The sequence below is a fragment of the Staurois parvus genome, unplaced genomic scaffold (assembly GCF_062004578.1).
Source record: "Staurois parvus isolate SC_StPar_1 unplaced genomic scaffold, SC_StPar_1.0 ptg000120l, whole genome shotgun sequence".
NCBI classification, from domain to species: domain Eukaryota; kingdom Metazoa; phylum Chordata; class Amphibia; order Anura; family Ranidae; genus Staurois; species Staurois parvus.
In genome coordinates, this window is record NW_028317916.1 from 6,697,234 (window position 1) to 6,715,890 (window position 18,657).

The following is an 18,657-nucleotide window of genomic DNA, read 5'->3' on the forward strand; positions in this document are numbered from 1 at the left end:
AGCCCACTCCTCCTTAACCGCTTGCCTTCTGTCCTATAGCAGAAATACTGCTACAGGGCAGCATGGCTGTGCAGAATCACGTATTATATTTATTTGATTTGTATATATATATTATATATATTTGATTTGTATTTGCATGTAGGGAGTACACGAGCACCGCCATACCCACGCACCCAAAGGCAGCTAGGGATGTCAATCACTGGGTCCCAGCCGAAGATTCCCCGCCAGCACCCGGCGATCGTCGGGGAAAGTTGGCTGGGTGAGAGACCTGTGTGTAAACAACACAGATATCTCTTCTGTCAGCATAGACATGCTGCTTTGTATTTCTCTGCACAGCAGATGAATACAAATCAGCATGTCTTCCTGGTAAAACACACACAGCACACAGTTAACCCTTTTATCACCCCAGATGTTAACCCCATCCTGCCCAGTGTCATTAGTACAGTGTCAGTACTTTTTATTAGCACTGATCACTGTATTGGTGTCACTGGGGATGTCAGTGGCAGTTAGTCAGTTCCCACCCAGTGTCAGAATACCCACCACAGTCCTGCTATAAGTCGCTGATCGCTGTCATTACTAGTAAAAAAATAAAAATAATAAAATTCCAGTATATATACCACCATTTGTAGACGCTATAACTTTCACGTAAACCAATTAGTTTACACACAGATTTTTTGTTATCATAGACATGCAGCAGAATACATTTTGGCCTACATTTATGGTGGAATTAGATTTTTTTTATTTTTTTTATTGGAAACGTTTTATAGCAAAAAGTCAAAAATATTTTTCTTTTTTTTCAAAATTGTTGGTCTTTTTTTGTTTATAGCGCAAAAAAAAAAACTGCAGAGGTGATCAAATACCACTGAAGGAAAGCTCTATTTGTGGGAAAAAAGGGACATAAATTTTATTAATGCACAGCGTTGCATGACCTTGCAATTTTCAGTTAAAATAAAAAAGCGCTGTATGGCACAAAATGGCCTGGTCAGGAAGGGATGTAAATCCTCTGAAGGACAAGTGGTTAAAGGCACAGGAACACATTGGACACCCAGGAAGAGCACAATGGCAGCTGAAGGCATCAGATGGCATCAGATGTGTCCCAAAAACAAAAAAAAAGGCAATAACCCCAATGTATAACTAGCCTTTGCACATGGTACACAAGGTTCACATGGTAGGGCAACACACATCACAAACAAATAAAAAATTCCCAAAACATTTACGAGCTAGCCTGCAAACAAACCAGATTGACCCTGTCTAACAATACATGCACAGTACTGTGTAAAAGTTTTAGGTGGGTGTGGGAGAGAAATGTGGCCAGAAGTGGTCTTCAGGAAAGAACTGTGGTCAAAATGCCATACCTCCAACGTGGAAACAAGGCTAAGCAACTCAACTATGCATGAAAACATAGGAACATGGATACAAAAAAAGGCAGCAGGTGCTCTGGACCGATGAGTGAAATTGTTTAATATTTGGCTGTAGCAGGAGGCAGTTTGCTCACAGAAGGGATGGAGAACGTTAAAATAATGAGTGTCTCAAGGCAACAGTGAAGCATGATGGAGGCTTGTTGCAAGCTTGGGGCTGCATTTCTGCAAATGGAGTTGGAAATTTGGTCAGGATCAATGTCCTCAATGCTGAGAAATACAGGCAGATAGTTATTCATTATGCCACACCATCAGGGAGGCATGTGATTGGCCTCACATTTATTGTGCAGCAAGACAATCACCCAAAACATAAAGCCAATGTCCTTAAGAACAATCTTCAGCATAAAGGAAAAACAAGGAGTCCTGGAAGTGATGGTTTGGCTCCCACAGAGCCCTGATATCAACATCATTGAGTCTGTCTGGGATTACATGAAGAGATCAAAGGATTTGAGGCAGCCTACATCCACTGAAGACCTGTGGTTAGTTCTCCAAGATATTTGGAACAACCTACCTGTTGAGTTCCTTCAAAAACTGTGTGCAAGTGTACCTAGAAAAATGTATGCTATTTTGAAGCCAAAGGGTGGTCACAGCAATTATTGATTTGATTTGGATTTCTCTTCTGCTCATTCACTTTCCATTTTGTTAATGTTAAAAATAAACTATTGCCACTCCTACTTCTGAAAGCATTCATAATTTACAGCATTTTTTTTTCCGAAAACGTTTGCACAGTAGTGTATATATATATCATTCAGTCTTACTACGGTTACAGGTATAATGAAAAAACACTAGTCAACGATTTTTAACACATTTCATGTGACAGATTATAATAATAAAAACAATAATTATTATTGTTATTATATTCTATTTGTTAAACTTTCTGTGAAAAGAAAACTGTGGCCTTGTATATGAAATTGTCAACCTAAACACATATGGGGTTTATTTACTAAAGCTGGAGAGTGCAAAATCAGGCTCAATTCTGCATAGAAACCAATCAGCTTCCAGGTTTTATTGCCAAAGCCTAATTGAATACACTGAGGCTAGAAGCTAATTGGTTTCTATGCATAAGTGAGCCTGATTTTGCACTCTCTAGCTTTAGTAAATAAACACTAATGTGTCTTATCTAGAAGATTGTATATTTATCATAGACTTTGCAAAGCACATAATATAATTTTCTGAATGGTGAATATATTTTATACAACAATTTTCAGTCATTTCAATTATGTCGTCCTCTCTAATGTGTACAAGCCATACTGATTCTACTGATTTATATAACTATGAAATTGCATGACATTACAATGCTGTTTTATTTGCTTTCCATTGTAGGGTGCAATTTTATATAATGTAATGCCAAACACAAGTTATGTCCTCCAAGTTGTGGCAATGTGCACCAATAGCCTTTATGGAAAACGCAGTGACCAGGTGGTTGTTGACATGATGCTGGATGGGCCAGGTATGTTTTGTAACATTTCTATAACAATTGTTTATACTGAAGTCTTTTGTATGATCATGCTATCTGTTTTGTTGGATAATATTTTATTGCTTTACTTTTCAACACAAACCATGTACAAATGCAGTGTATTGAATTCTTAGATTACAGAGATGACAGAAATTCCCCACATCTAATAAAGTTCTAGAGTAGAAAAAATATAGATTTAGAAATCACATCTGATAATCATTTCAATTGAAATATGTTGAGGTTTTAGTTACTATAATACTTGAAGTGTACTTTTTGGCAAAATATAAAAAGACATACATGATGCAGCATGAGCAGTAAACTAGATAACTGTTCCCACCTCTAATAAGTTTCTAGGTTCAATTTGTTTTTATAGATTTAGAAATATTAGGACATCTGATATTTTTTGATTGAAATATATTACGTTTTTGATTCATATAATACTGGAACTATGGGAAAAATATAAAATGATATATGCAGTATAATATCGCATGTCAATAGCATTAACACAGCAGTTTTTGCTTTTCCAAACCCCCCTGTAACATAGTTTTAAAGCCTGCAGACCCTGCCAGTGAATCTGTTATTTGTTTACTTTCTTAAATTGTGTGACAATGCTGTTTGTGCTGCAGTCTTAGATGGACATGTAGTTTTAAATGGACTTCAGTAGGTGGCAAACAAATGAAAACCTAATTCCAGGTAATACCTTTTCAGAAGATATAACATCTTTTTTTTTCTTTTTGGAAAAAAATTGAAACTATATGAATAAAAGCTGACTGTTGTAAGAACCCCTGTCAGAGTGGATTGGTTTGTCCAAACCCCTGAAACTCCCATTTTGCTGGACAGCTTGGTATGCATGTAAATATGGAGGAATAATAAATAAAAGGCATCTGAAATGAAATAGTAGAAAACGTAGATTACAAAAAAGTAATTTATTCATTTCAGTTATTGGCCACATACATGCATTTACCAGAATATACTATTTTTGCTATAGTGGTCCCTTAGTTAACTCAAAAACTGTTAGGCCTTACCTGGCCTAAAATGCTTTTAACATGCAGTGCAGTAAATTGTAGTGCCTTCAAATACCTGTATTAGAGACCAGACCCAGGCTGCAAATAAGACTTCCACTTCCAGCTTGAGCTTAAGCCCCTCCCTCCTGGTGTCCCCATCCCTGTCATAGAACTATCAAATATTAAATGACGGAGATGGGGCTTAGTGTACTGTAAAGGGGGAGTTTGACTTAAACTTGACTAAGATAGATGTCAAGGCTTCTTGTACATCCTGAGCCATTGATCCAAGGTGCTCCACAAAGAAGCAGGGAACAACTGAAAGATCAACTCACAAACTTGCAGGTAGCACAAGGTGCCTGAAGTTCAGTTATGTTGTTGCCTTAATGTTTTAGTTCATCCCATATTATAGGATGCACTATTCCTTTAGTCTATAATGTAAAGTCTAGTGAGGTACATGTACAGTAGTATGTACCCATCACAAATTTAGCAAGTGGTTGTGAGCCATTCAATATTAAATTATTATATATTTGTGATTCACATAAAATATTTGGCTAAATTTTGTGTTGAATATTGCCAGTATTGTGACCAGCTCTTATATTAACATGCAATTTTCCGATGATGCAGGTACTTATGGAATACCATTAATATTATATGTGGCTAGGCGATTGTTTAGTATGTAACATGTAAATATGGTATTGAATAATAATGCATAGAGGATATTAAGTCTATAAATGTGAATTCAAATGTAGCATACAATAAGGAATGGAACCTATGTTGTTCTATTACTTTGTATTGCATTTGCTAAAATGTATCACTTTGACAACTGTTACTGTGGTTGTTATTTGCTTCATAATATTAATCATTTTGTGTGTTCATAAAGTTACCAACGCCATTAGATTCAGTTGTATCTCATCAGCCATAATAATCATATTCATAACATTTTATGTGACATTATAACATTAATCCATTAATATACTGTGAATCTAAGAATTATGTCATAATTGGTTGCATAAATTACTTATTTTCTGCCTCACTTCAAAGCAGTGTTCTATCCATTCTTTTCGCTTTCTTCTCAGTCACTACAAAAAGGTGCTTAATGGTTCTATGCAATGTGTAAATTTGTCTAATTCATTTATGTTTTGGCGAATTTGCTTACTATGTTGTTTGCATTACCTTTATTATCTTATGAATATATTCTTCTTAAAATAAATGTAAGATTTAAAGGACAGCCACAATAGACAAAAAAAATCAACTAGCCCAAATTAAATGACAAATTTTTGCAAAGGGTCTCTTCCAGATTACACATGAATTAACTAGCTTCACCAAAATTGCACATGGAAAATAAAACCAAGAGTTCTTGGAACCTGTGTGGTCTATTGTATGCAGCTATTTAAGAACTAAACACTGACCCTTTTATACATTGCTAGCTAATCCTACTGTATGTATGTTGTAACAATTAACATTCACATGGTTTTTGTGTTTTTGTGTGAATTTCATTTACACCTTTTTTGTTGTTCATGGTGTAGTTTGCGTACATTTCATTATGAATGTATTTTTTTCATACCATTATTGTTATTTCCCATGTAGATATAAATCATGTAATAATTTGTTTGAAATGTAAACGCACTGTACTGTAGCTTGTCTAATTGATACTAAGCATGGCTATATGAAGTGTTAAAGAGCACTGTACTACCACCACTCCATAGGGATTTAGCATAATTCATTTAAGGTTTTTAGGCTGGCAGATAAATACATGATAAACATGTATCTGCTAAATAAGTGAAACTCCGAACAATTCAACACCACTATATGCGAAGGTAAGACGTTTTCTGCTTACTCTTTGTATGATTATTTCATGGATGCATGAAATTATTTTAGGAATGGTTTACCAAAAATTTACATAGTTAAATTAAAATACAATGTTAGAGAATGTGTATGACCAAGATTGGCCTCCAAGAATGCAAAAGGCTGACATACACACTAATGTTCCATAATCCTAAAATAAATAGCTATTTTGGAAGGTTCTTCAATATATGAAGGGTAAGCAAGATTATTACTTTACCCTGGTGGTTCTGTCTTCAGTAAACACTATAAATAATATATTGACGTAAGCATGCCATTTTATGTTAGAAGAAAAAAACTAAGCATGCCTGACTCATTCTGTTCATATTTTAACAAGCCATGTATGGTTGTGTAGCCACAACCTTATATCTAAATTACATATTGAATACATAAAATATACAAACATTTAAATGTATTCATTCTATCTTAAAAAGTTTGAAGCAACATGCTTAATACAGTTGATCTTGATATTGATCATCGGTATCCCATTCCGTTTTTTATGCTACCTTCAACTTATTCCTAAATGAAGCATCATTTAGAAAAAAAGCATCAGGAAGGTTCTTAGCTGACTTATTTTTTTATTATTATCATAAGTGTAGTGCTACCCTCTTAAGGGCTGCTGGATTTGTTTTGGGCCCCCCAAGCTCTGCATGGCTATTAAACACGCATTTTCCATATTTGCACATCCAGAGTCAGTAAACAATCCTTGAGCTGTGTTTTTTTAGTTGTTTTTTTATTAAGAGGTTAACAACTTCATGGGGTCTAGGGATATATGGGATGCACAGGAACTGTAAACTTGAAGAAAAACTTCTTACTCACTATACAATTCATTTTACTATATAAGAAAAATTGGATCCAAAAATAGCAACTGTCTCTGTTAAAGAGCACTGAATTCCCCATATTATACCTCATTAGACCCCAGGTGAATCCTCCTCTTCACCCAGCTGCACTGAGGGTATCCCTGGGCAAGGGATTCCAAGATCTAGCAGTTAAATAGTCCTGGATGAGAACTAGTTAGGTCTTGCACCAGACCGCTCTCTCCCTTTATCTGGCCCAGGGGTGTAGGAGTACTCACACTGTCCTGTCCTGTCAGTGTGGTGGGTTGGTAGGCTTTCAGGCCTTTCCCTGGGATGGCTCCTTCCCTACTGCACAGGATGTCCTCCCTAAGAGACTTGGCACAGTGGAGGTCCTTCTTTCCAGTATCCTGCCTGGATGTAGGCTCCCCTCCCAGGCTCCGCACTCCAGCCTTCTCTCAATCCATCATACACCTGACTCCCTTGCTGCTCAGGCTCTGCCAAATTTAAGGCATTTCTTTTGTCAGCATGCCTGGCCTCTGCTTGGGGATTTGCCAAGCTCCCTCAAACATGCAAAGCTGGGCCTCCTCCCCTCCACTGCCCCTCTTCCAGAAAGTTCTCTGAGTTTCTGGAAGGGTGGGATGGCTCCAGAAGCCCTGACCTATTGAGCCTCCCAGCCTGTCCTGAGGTGAACAGCTGACTCACCCCCAGGCTGACTCATCGCTGCTACTCAGCCTTTATCTAAAACAACAAAGCCTAGCTTCCTAGAGGGCACTACATAAGGATTCTCCCTGAAGTAGGAATCACTACAGTAACTGAAGCTAAACTTGTTAAACATCATGTAGTTTTGTACCATTAACAGACTTATTCAGCTGTGATGTTAATTGACATTCCTTTTTTTGCTATATATTTTTTTCTTTTTTCAGGAAATGACCCATATATTGATGTAACTGAAACAGAAGAGGAAATAGAGGTAATATATTATACAGATATATCACTGATCGGGCATTCCAAAATAGGTGCACCACATTATAGAAAATTTATTAAAGCTGTTGTAAAAGCAGAAGGTTTTTTACCTTCATCCATTCTATTCATGAAGGTAAAAACCTTCTGTGTGCAGCAGCTCCCCAAGCCCCCCAATACTTACGTGAGCCCCATTGTGATCCAAAGATGTGAACGACTGCCTCGGCTGTCCCAGTTCTCTGCCTACTCATTGGCTGAGACAGCAAGCGGGAGCTATTGGCTCCCACTGCTCTCAATCACATCCAGTCAGCCAATGAGGAGAGAGGGGGCAGGGACAAGCCGTGGCTCCATGTGTGAATGGACACACAGAGTAGTGGGTGCCCCCATAGCAAGCTGATTGCTGTGAGGGCACCTGACAGACAGGAGGAGCCAGGAGAGCCTGCGGGGGACCCGAGAAGAGGAGGATTCGGGCTGCTCTGTGCAAAACAGTTAAGTATAGACATGTTTGTTATTTTACAAAAAGAAAAGAACCTTTAGAATCACTTTAAGTAATGAAAGAAAGACTTATTCCACCAAACTGTGAAACTTCAACTTTATGTGGTATTGCAAACTTTTATCTATTCACAGTAATTACTCTCATGTTGTATTTACACAAAGCAAAAAATTTGAAATAAAGTTTTTCTTAGTTGCTATTATAAAATTTTGAAAACAGGTAAATCTTCTCCTTCGCTGATGTGCATTGATGAGGCTGCACTGATAGGCAGCACTGATGGGCATTGATAGCCTGCACTGATGAGGTGGCACTGGTGGGCACTGATGAGGAGGCACTGATGCTGCTGCACTGATATGCAACAATGATGGGCACTGATACACGGCACTGATAGGTGGCGCTGATAGGCGACACTCATGGGCAGCACTGACTGATAGCACTGACTGGCGGCACTGATGGGTGGCACTGCTTGGCACCAATGGGTGACACTGTTGGGCACTGATGGGTGGCACTGCTAGTTACTGATGGGCAACACTGCTGGGCACTGATGGGTGGCACTGATAAACAGTGTCCTGATAATCAGTGCCCTGATTATCAGTGCAGATCTGCTCCGTGAAAGGCTGCTGTGATTGGCGTTTTACCTTGACATGTGATGAGCTGTGTCCATAGGACACACCGATCGCTGACAGCGTTGGGTGCGCGCCGATGGGGGCTCGTGGGGGGCGCGTTCTGGGAGGACATCATATGACGCCGTCCTAGAACTGGACAACCACAGTGTAGCAATCTTTCAGCTATAGCATGGTTGTAAAGCGGTTAAAGAGGTGGAAATCTACCTGAACAGCATGGGGGAAGTCAAAGATCCCCGGTCACAGTGTCAGCCAGTGTCACCTCCTCACAGCTGATTTAAACCTCTAATTGCAGTACTACCGTGTCATAGTCATATGCATTGCATGGCAATCATGGGTTTAAATCTGGTGGTGAGGAGGCAACATACCACCTCCTCATCACCTGTCAAACACACTCAGATCGCTTTGCAGAGGAGCAGCTGTTTCTGCTGCACTTGTGAATGAGCCCTTAGTTTTATCAGACAGCGGCACCCTTAGGGCTCTTTCCTATGTAAAGTTGGGGTATGGTAAAACCCTGCAGTTGAGTCATGGTTTTACTGCTCCCAATCCCTATCCTCTTTAACTGCTGAGGCACCAGCCAAAGGTGTACACATGCCGCAGCAGGAATTACACCCTGTGTTGCTTTTAGTGGGTGCTACCACCTGTCAGTCGAGACCCATTCAAGTAAATGGGGCCACTTTGCAAGCACCCCACAACTGCATACTTCTGCAGGGTCCAAGGGATTAAAGCAGGTGGTGAGAAAGTAACACACCGCTGCCTGTTTAACCCTTTATTTGCTGTACTGCACAAGATTACAGGGCACTTGCAGAGCGGCCTCGTTTACTTGAATGGGTCATGCTTGGCAGGTGCTACACCCACCAACCATGACAGGATGTAGGAGCCAGCACTACAGAGGATACATCAACTTATGCAGTTCTTACTCCCTACTGTAACCTCAACTTTACAAAAAAGTCCCTCTGCATTGCACTCTGTTTGATACTCTGGGATGGGGGGTCAGCAAGCCCTGACTGTGATCTACCACTCACCTGGCCAAGATCTACTGGTAGATCATGATCTACTGGTTGCTGACCCCTATTTTAGACCACAGATATACTATATTCAATCTAAAACATTTTTTTTAATTAGCCATGTTTTCATTCCTAACATTGCTGATGATCCTGCCAGCAAGCTGCTTATGGGTGCACTTACTTTAGATGGCTGACAATGCTCAGGTATGAGCAATAGGATGTGCTAATGCAAACCTATTCAAAATGTTCCACCATTGGCACAATGTACCATCCACCACCAGCTCTCTCATTAATGCTCACCCATCTAATGCCACCCCTTTCTATTAGTGATTGGCTGTCCTAGAATTAGGTACAACTGCAGTGTTGATCACTACCCAAAGAATGTCCCCTTCACTGCAAAGGTTTTACATATACCTCCTGCTACTGGTCATTAGAGATGCACAGAAAAGTAACTTACAGGCATTGACACAAACAATCCACCTAGCCCCACAGTTTGTGAGAGGATAACTTGAGAAAGGGGGAATACGCCCTGGAAACACGTGTTATCGTGGCAACCCGCTGTGTGAAGTGTGGGAGTGACTTATGATTCACCCTGTCAGAGGGACGTCGGGTTTACCTCTCCTTAGAGCCCCTGAGGGGTTTAGCAGATGCCAGGAGCTGGAATGCTCTGTCTTGCAAGTCTCCTAGTAATAGAGGAAGGATTCTACTGGCGTGTACCAGGTTGTGTCTCTGACCCAGACTATAGCCATACATATGTGACAGGCTGTAAAAGACACTCACCACTGCCTGGGTCATGTGAGTGCATATTTGTTTTAATTATTACATGTAAAATAAAAGTTTTTATTGCACTAATGGTGCTCTTCCCTTGTGCTCCCTTTTGTCAAATAGAGCCCACCTCATTTCCTGGCTGAAGGTCATGCAGCATCATCTAACTCATCCCTCTCAAGTCATATTGTCCCCGGCAATCCTCTTTCATTCATTGGATTACAGGTGTTTTGATCATGGAGGCTCAGCATTACAAGTGGGCATTACCTAGGACAGTTCAAAGCAAATCCAGTCTGACTAGGAATGCCCACTCCTCATGACTGACACCCAGTCATAAAGACATTTTGACATTTGCACAAATCCTACAAAGAGACAGCTAACTTTAAGGCCAATGACTTCTGAGAGGAGTACCAAGGCAGGGTGCTGTGACATTTCAGCAAGCTATGTAAAGCATCCTGCATCCCCCTGCCACCAACCATGATCTGCCTGCATTGCATACAGAAGCATGGAGACCCACTGATGCAGTCAGTGTACTGTAATAGGGTATGTAATGAAAACTGAAAGATTTCATTGACCTGTTGAAAGGAGGAACAGAGGAAGGGAATACAAAGAAAATTAAACTTTAGCTTTAAGTTGAGAATGAGTTATTCCATAGTTTCTGCAGCTGCGGAGGTCAGTAAGGACTTGTTTTAAAGCTTATTTAAACTTGATAAGAATATGTAAATTTTTGACAGTCCACAAGTAGAAAGTAGAAACTTTTTTCTTATTAGCAAAATGCCAATAACACATTTTTCGGTCGATACATTCCGGCTGCTGATATATAGGTGCATCCCTAATTACTCTGTACACAAATAAACATTTTGTGTTTATTTGTGTACAGAGTAATTAGGGATGCACCTATATATTATTGCTAATAAGAAAAAAGTTGCTGATAATGGCCACCGAACACCTGCAATTTTGCCATGATTCTACCCATGATTTTACCAATTTTACCACGTTTATTAGGACACGTGACTCAAAAAAATGCATCAAAATGCAATGTGTGCTTTTTTGATGGGTTTTCCATGCATTTCAAGCCTAGTTCACACCAATGTAGTTTGCATTTTGTCTGTTTTGCAGTGCTTTTTTGCATGCGTGTTTTTGACACTTTTTTTATGCGTTTTGCGCTTTTTGAATTTTTTTTTCTTTGGCTAACTTGTTGCTGGGCAGACTAAAAACACAAAGCGCACCAAAAACGCGACAAATGTGTGAAAACGTGTCAAAAATGCACTACATGCTTTTTCTGCAGCGTCTCCATTGAAGTCTAATAAACCAAAACCGCAATATTTTGCATTTAAAAATGTCCCTGACCCTTTCCAAAAATGCAGCAGCTCTAATAGATGTGAATGTGTCCCATAGGAAACCATGTTAAATGGACTGTAGTGCGTTTCTGAAAAAACTCATTGGTTTGAACCAGGCCTCAATGGGGAGGTGCTTTTTGGTGCGTTTTTTTTTTTTAACTCACCAAATATGCACCAAAAATGTGGCAATCAGGAATTTTAACACCGCAAGGGAAGCGCAATGGACCAGTGTGAACACATACATTGATTTAAAGGGATGCATTATTATTATACAGGATTTATATAGCGCCAACAATTTGCGTATCGCTTTACAAAATGAAGGTAGACATAACAGTTACAATACAATTTGGTACAAGAGGAAACAGAGGGCCCTGCTCGTTAGAGCTTACAATCTAGGAGGAAGATTTTTCTTGAGCTTTTCTTGTGCCTTTTTTAACCCAAAGTGTTAATGCAAAAACTGCTCAGTGCGAGAGCAGCCTATTGGCTAAAAGGTGCTGAAATTAGATTAATATTCATTTAAATTCATGATATTAATTACAAAGTTGAATATAATAAAATTACATATAAAAAATATATATTTTTTTTTAAAAAACTGTCCATTTCGGTTTAGATTTTTGGCCAAATTTATCCTGAATTTTTGGTTTTGGTTTCAGTCCAAGAATTTTCATTTCAGTGCACCACTAAGAGTAATGAATGGTTATGTCCCCTGTCTTATTATTATTGTTATTATTATTTTTTTTCCCATCTGTGTCCTACTAAGGCTCTATTCACACACATCAAAGTCGCATGACAAGTTGCAGCCCATTCTTTTCAGTGACCCCAATTACTTTGATGCTACTTTTGAAGCGACTTTGGTCAAGAGAATATAAAGTCAGATCAAAGTCACTCCAAAAGTCACCTTTAATTTGTTCTCCAAAGTCACACTGGAAATCATGTGATGTTGGAGACACGCTAATGTGAATGGAGCCTTACTGTCCCATAGCTACAACAGTAAGTGAGAAGATATTCCTCCAAAGGGAGGAAAATTCCATGTTGTTACCAGGGTCAACAGTGTCCCATTTGGAAGATTTCCCCTCCTTTCCTGTTCTGGTAACAACAAATGTGGGTTTTTATTTTATTTTCAGTCTCTTTGACATTGGTCACCAGGATAAATAGAGAGTGTGATTCTTCCTAAAAGGGACACAGATAGCTTTAAAAACTTGACTGGTTTTCTAATCCCTGTCCACTCTATGCAAAACTTTCTAATTTAATGCTTAAAATAACTCTGGTCACAAAAGAGAAAATTAATTTTAATAGAAGAAGATAAAGGCATTATACATGTTATGTTACATTTTACCTATAAATACATGTATGGATATATATTTTCTTTGAAAGAATCATGAAATCTTTGTGTTCCTTTGCAGGACAACGATGAGGACATACAAGGAAAATCGGATAACATGCATGAATTAACTTCACGCACAACTATTACCAAAAATCAATTGCAAGAACAAGGGACCCAAGAACCAACTGTTCATAATTTGGAAGAATATAAGTTATATAAAGCAACACCAGAAACTTTGCAGCTACATGAGCGTGATAGTCTTAAGAATTTGTTGTATCCTACTTTACAAGCTACATCCAAAACATATGTTGCTACAACTTCTGATATGCATAAGGAAGTTTTGAAAACCAGTGAACAAAGGGAAGATGATGAAGACAAAAGAAACACAGAGCTAAAAAGCAGGGTTGACATATTGATGCTTAATGACTCCGTCACTACCAAATCACCCTCAGCAAATGATGTCCAGACCAGTGCTAGTAATGATCTACTACTGACGACAACCAGCTGGAAAAAGAGGGTTTTAATGCCTACCCGGAGACCTCAGAATGTTATTAGTGACACTTCTGTCACTACTTTGACTACTTTTTCTACAGCATTTACATCAGATGAGACATCTCCAACAGATCCAGTTTCCTCACGAGCTCCAGAAGAACATACCAGTGAAAACATCCAGTCTAGCATCTATGAAGTCAATAAAAGCACACTGCGTGATGAGAAATATGAAGCATTTAATGCTACTTCCCAACCTGAAGTTCCTTCTGATGAGAGGAGGCTAGACATGAGTTCTGTTACTACATCTGAGATTGCATTGTCATCCTCATCACAACCACCACTGTCCTCTTTTCCAAGCAAAGAAGATCTAAAGCCATCTGCTATTCTTCCTGAAATAATGAAACCCTACTTTTCAACTTCTACTTTTTCCCCAGTTGAAACATTTCAGCCTATCTCCCCAAGCTTTGGACAACAAGGCTCTGCTTCACCGAGTGAGGTATTCGCTCAGACAACACAACCAATGTTTAATGGTGAGATACGTCTTCAACCCTCCTACACTAGTGAAGTTATTCCTCTAGTTACCCCCTTGTTGTCTGATACTCAGTTCCTAAAAGCTACCCCTGCTGCTTCAGATATTGGTCCGACCCTGCATGTCACTCCTGTATTTCCCAATGTTGATGTATCATTCGAACCTTCCTTGTCTTCCAATGATGGCATACGTGTGCACACATTTTCCTCTGCTTTCTCCGCTAGTAAAGTGTTTCGCCATCATGCAGTATCTGAAATGCTTTCACAAGTCACGCAGACGGTTGCAACTGATACACTTTCTTTGCATGTTTCTTTGGCCTTGCCTGATACCAGTGTTTTAGTTCAGCCAAGCCAAACACATCATTCTGATGTGACACCACATCAGACTGCTCATGCTGCTTCTGGGATGTTAACATTTGATCATGGGGGTGACACCTTTAATAATGTTCTGTTTATTTCACAACTTGAAACACCAAGCACTGATTTAAAGATGCATGCACTTTCTGTGGTGTCTGAACCTGCTTATTCTTTGTCTAATAATACGGCTTCCACAGAATCCTTTGCTGTTACCTCTGACTCATCGGTGTTCTTGCATGATTCTGTGGGGGTGTTTCACCAGGGTACCTTAATAACAAAGCTTAGCACTGAACTGTATCTTAAGCCAAGTACTGTAATAACACCAGAGGATGTTTTACTTCAGCCTACACACTCCACGATTCAGGATGGGGAGAACTCAGAAACATTCTCTGGTAGTGGGTTCTTTTTTGATGGGATAGATGGTTTGAAAAGCCATAATGAGACCTCAGCTGCAACAATAGTTGATGTTAAATTTACCACACTTGATCTTAATCAAAGCAAGCCAATTACCACAAGTCTTAAAGTAAATGACACTGGATCTCAGACTACCTCCACTTATGGTGAAATAGCTCCAGGTGCAAATCATGAAGTCATGACAGACCTTTCTTCATCCAGTGTAATTAGGGACACTCAGACCTCACCTGACATCCACTCAGTGTCTTTACCCACTGTCAGGAAATTTGATGCTGACATTAATGCAATGTCAGAAAATCTGCTACTTGTTGAGCCAGTGAATTTTGTAACAACAACCTCTGGTGATATATTGCTTAGAGCTATGCTTGCTGCAGCCTCAAAAACTGTCTCTGCTTCTACTGATATGCTTCTTTTGCCAACTCAGGAAATCTTACATGAAACATCAGAAAAAGCCACCAATGAATCACTGACACAAATGGCCTCACGGCTGCCTAATACTAGCATTGCTTTGGCTGTGCCCAGTGTTGGAGAGTTGAATGAAACATCCAGTTACCATCACATAGGCGCTAACACTGGCTCTCTGCTGCTGCTGCCTTCCTCTGTTGGTGCTACTGCTGAGTCTTTGTTGCATTCTACATATGTTCAGTCTGTTTATAATTCTTTGTCCCCAAGTTCTGTTGAGCCTGCATACACACAGCAAACAATGTCAGTCTTGCATGAAAATGTCATTGAACCTCATTTTTTCACTAATGTAAATTCAGATGAAATTGTATCATTGTCACATGATGATGGCATAACTGTTCAGCCTGTAGATACTGTGCCTTTTTTATTTTCTGCAAAATCTCATGCGGTTTCTACTCCAGTGCTGCCTGTCAATACCCAACAAGATGCTACCCTTTATTACCATACTCCACCATATGCTTATCCTACGCATGGCATTTCTGTTGTGTCTTCACAATATTCTAAAGGCAGTGTGTTATCCACCTCTGCACTTGATACTGAAGCTAAAGATTCTGTTCTCCGTCATATTATTTTACCAAATGTATATGTTTCTGTTACAGCTGATTCTCCAAACAGTGAGAGTCCTAGCACATTATCAGTGTTAACTGCTACATCTCAAACACCAACTGATGTGTTGTCTACTGTCAGCTCTGATACCAAAACGGGCTCTTCTGTAGTGGATGATGGTTATCTTGTTGTAGCTAGTACAGATTCCACATCACATACAGAAACCCAAGAAAGTGTGGTAGCTGATGTTAGTAGTTATATACAGCCCGTATCGGTGAAGAATAATTTGAACTTGAGTGAACTCAGTGAGACAGCAGAAGAAGGAAGTGCCTTGTCAACAGCTGCATCGGACATTCAAATAAGTGCAGACCTTGAAGAAAGAAGCTTTTCTACAACCCCAAGCACTGAACCTAAGAAGCAGAGTGACATGACTTTACTGGAGACCCGCATCCAGACGGAGTACATGGCCGTGGAAAATACATCTGAGTCAAATTCTTGGGCAGTACTGACTAGTGATGAAGAAAGCGGTTCGGGTCAAAGTACCTCAGATAGTCTTAGTGATAATGAGACTTCTACAGATTTCAATTTTTCTGACCTTATTGACAGAGACAAAGACTTTGAGGTTGCAGTTGAACCAGGTAAAGCAGATTTAACGCCTGGATCTGAAATGTCAACACTTCCATCTGTAACTAGTGATCGTTCAACAGTAGCCAACGTGTCTGAGGCAGGTTAGTGGTGAAGAAAATAGGGTTATAATATTGCCTCATATATAATGAAATTATTATTATATGTTTTTTTTGTGAAACATTGGCAATATTCTGATTTTTAATGTAGTATGAAAACAGTGTTTTTAAAATTAGAGAAAAGAGTATGTGCTTGGAATGAGTGGCACATTTTGAAGTCATTCAAGTTTGTAGAAACTTTTAAATAAGTACAAGTTAACAGATCCTTTCAAGCCAGCAGTCTAGACATGTCCCTGGTAAGTCTGATTTTCTTTTTTGGATGACTGCAGGATTTTAGATACAGTATTGTTTTTGAGTTAGATAGTTTTTTTTGGCAATGTAACTGATGTCATAAAATAAATCATAATATTAAACTTGACCAGATACGATGATTCCTAACATAGCTTGCGCTTCTTTTAATTACTTTGGTTATGGATGCACTAGCTTCAGCAAAACTCTTCTGTGTTCTTGCAACTGGGTCTTCTTGCTTTGCTATCCTTTGCTTCTGGATTCTAATCAAATAAACGCATTAAACAATGTAACAAACAATGCAACCAATTGTTACATATGAATGCATGCAGCATGCCCTGATATAATAGTGGATTTTCGGAAACACTCAAAGGTGCTTCCCCAGGCATAGGGGTATATATATATTCAAAATCGGGGGACTGTAGGGTAATACATTCATAAAATGTCATATCTTATATATAAACTTAGCCCACAGTTGGCCAATTTACTCACTGATTCACAAACGTTTGTAGTGTTTTTTAAAGGTGTCATCAACCCTCTTTGGCATCAAGTGGCATTGACTAATCAACACATATGATATAGATTTCTGGTTATATTATCAAATGCTGGAAGAGTAAAAAGTAAAGTTGATGCCCAGAGTAACTAAGCTGTTTTCATCGTTTGATTTCTGTACATGTGACTAGTTTCTTTGGGCATCACTGCCACTTTTTTCTCCAGTTGGTATGCATGAGCTTCATTGTTACTAGAAGTGTTTGGATGGTGTTTACATTATTACATACTGTAGTAACCACCTTACTAAGGCAACTATGGAATTTAATGTTGATATATATTACATATGTTTAATTTTGGAAATGTTTCCTAACTTTTTGCATAATTTAAAATGAGACAGATGTATTGTCAAATTTACAGCCCATGTGATCTGTACAGAGGACGCACACCAACACATGCACATACATATGAAGTGTTATATAGCACTGGATACATAGTAATGCCCATACATTGTTTCACCATTACAGCTCTCGCTTCCTCTGGCTTATCTGGCTATATTTCATAATGGTGCTGATATTGTGGTTTGTTCAGCTCTTTGCTGTTCAAAATCTCCACTTGTATACCTGTAAGTTCTATAGAATGCAAATGTTATCCTTGTATAGCACATATACCAGTGTTTCTTCCTCCTGTCAATAGCAAGACTAGTTAACTTTCCCAGCTAGTTTAATTTCTACCTTTCAATTATGAAATATCAAGTGAAATCCACCTGTCCCACGATTCAGTTGTGTACTCACCACTGCTGGTTTCACCAGCTGCCCTCACTCCCCAATGCCAGCATCCTAAGTGTGGGCACCCGGCAGTGACAGCTTGTGGCTTTACAGCTGGGTGCCCACTGTGCATGCTTGAGTAGTGCTGCACCTTGTGAATGGTCCTGTAGACTTCTAGGACCTATCAGGTGTCCCAGAAGACTACAGGGAGACATGGGGGGAGGACAACTTTCACTTCTGATTGCCTAGGCGGTCACAGCGGAGCTGGGAACGAGTACCTATCAAAATCGGGTACCCGCTAACCCCCCCTCCCTCCCCAAAGGTGCCAATTCCTAACACTGAGCAGGGGACCGGTACTTAAAGCGAAACTTCCCCTTTTGGATGGAGCTCCGCTTTAAGAAAAAGATATAGGTTTCCATTGCTTACCACTTTCTAAAATGCTAGCTGACTGTCACTGTCTGGTTTCAATACTTCCGAGTTACAGACCCAGAACAAGCATACGATCAATAGAAATTAGGGAGAAGTCAGAACACCTCATCTTTATACTTTCTCAAGTCAGTAAAAATTATTAAATCCACAGCAATCAGCATAGTAGCCAGTAA

The 18,657-nt window shown here is 39.4% G+C and overlaps 1 protein-coding gene across 10 annotated transcripts in view; it reads left to right on the top strand.

The window, feature by feature from the left end:
- PTPRZ1 (protein tyrosine phosphatase receptor type Z1) overlaps positions 1 to 18,657 on the top strand; it is a 299,955-nt gene that overhangs the window by 192,766 nt on the left and 88,532 nt on the right. For 6 of the 10 annotated variants that reach the window (XM_089672117.1, XM_089672120.1, XM_089672121.1 and 3 more), the window contains exons 10-13: positions 2,742 to 2,868; positions 7,441 to 7,487; positions 13,109 to 14,051; positions 15,882 to 16,556. In XM_089672117.1, the coding sequence (XP_089528243.1) occupies positions 2,742 to 2,868; positions 7,441 to 7,487; positions 13,109 to 14,051; positions 15,882 to 16,556 (1,792 nt within the window). Of the gene's footprint in view, positions 1 to 2,741; positions 2,869 to 7,440; positions 7,488 to 13,108; positions 16,557 to 18,657 lie in introns of all 10 variants that reach the window. The other 4 variants (XM_089672124.1, XM_089672125.1, XM_089672126.1 and 1 more) reach the window with 2 other exon arrangements.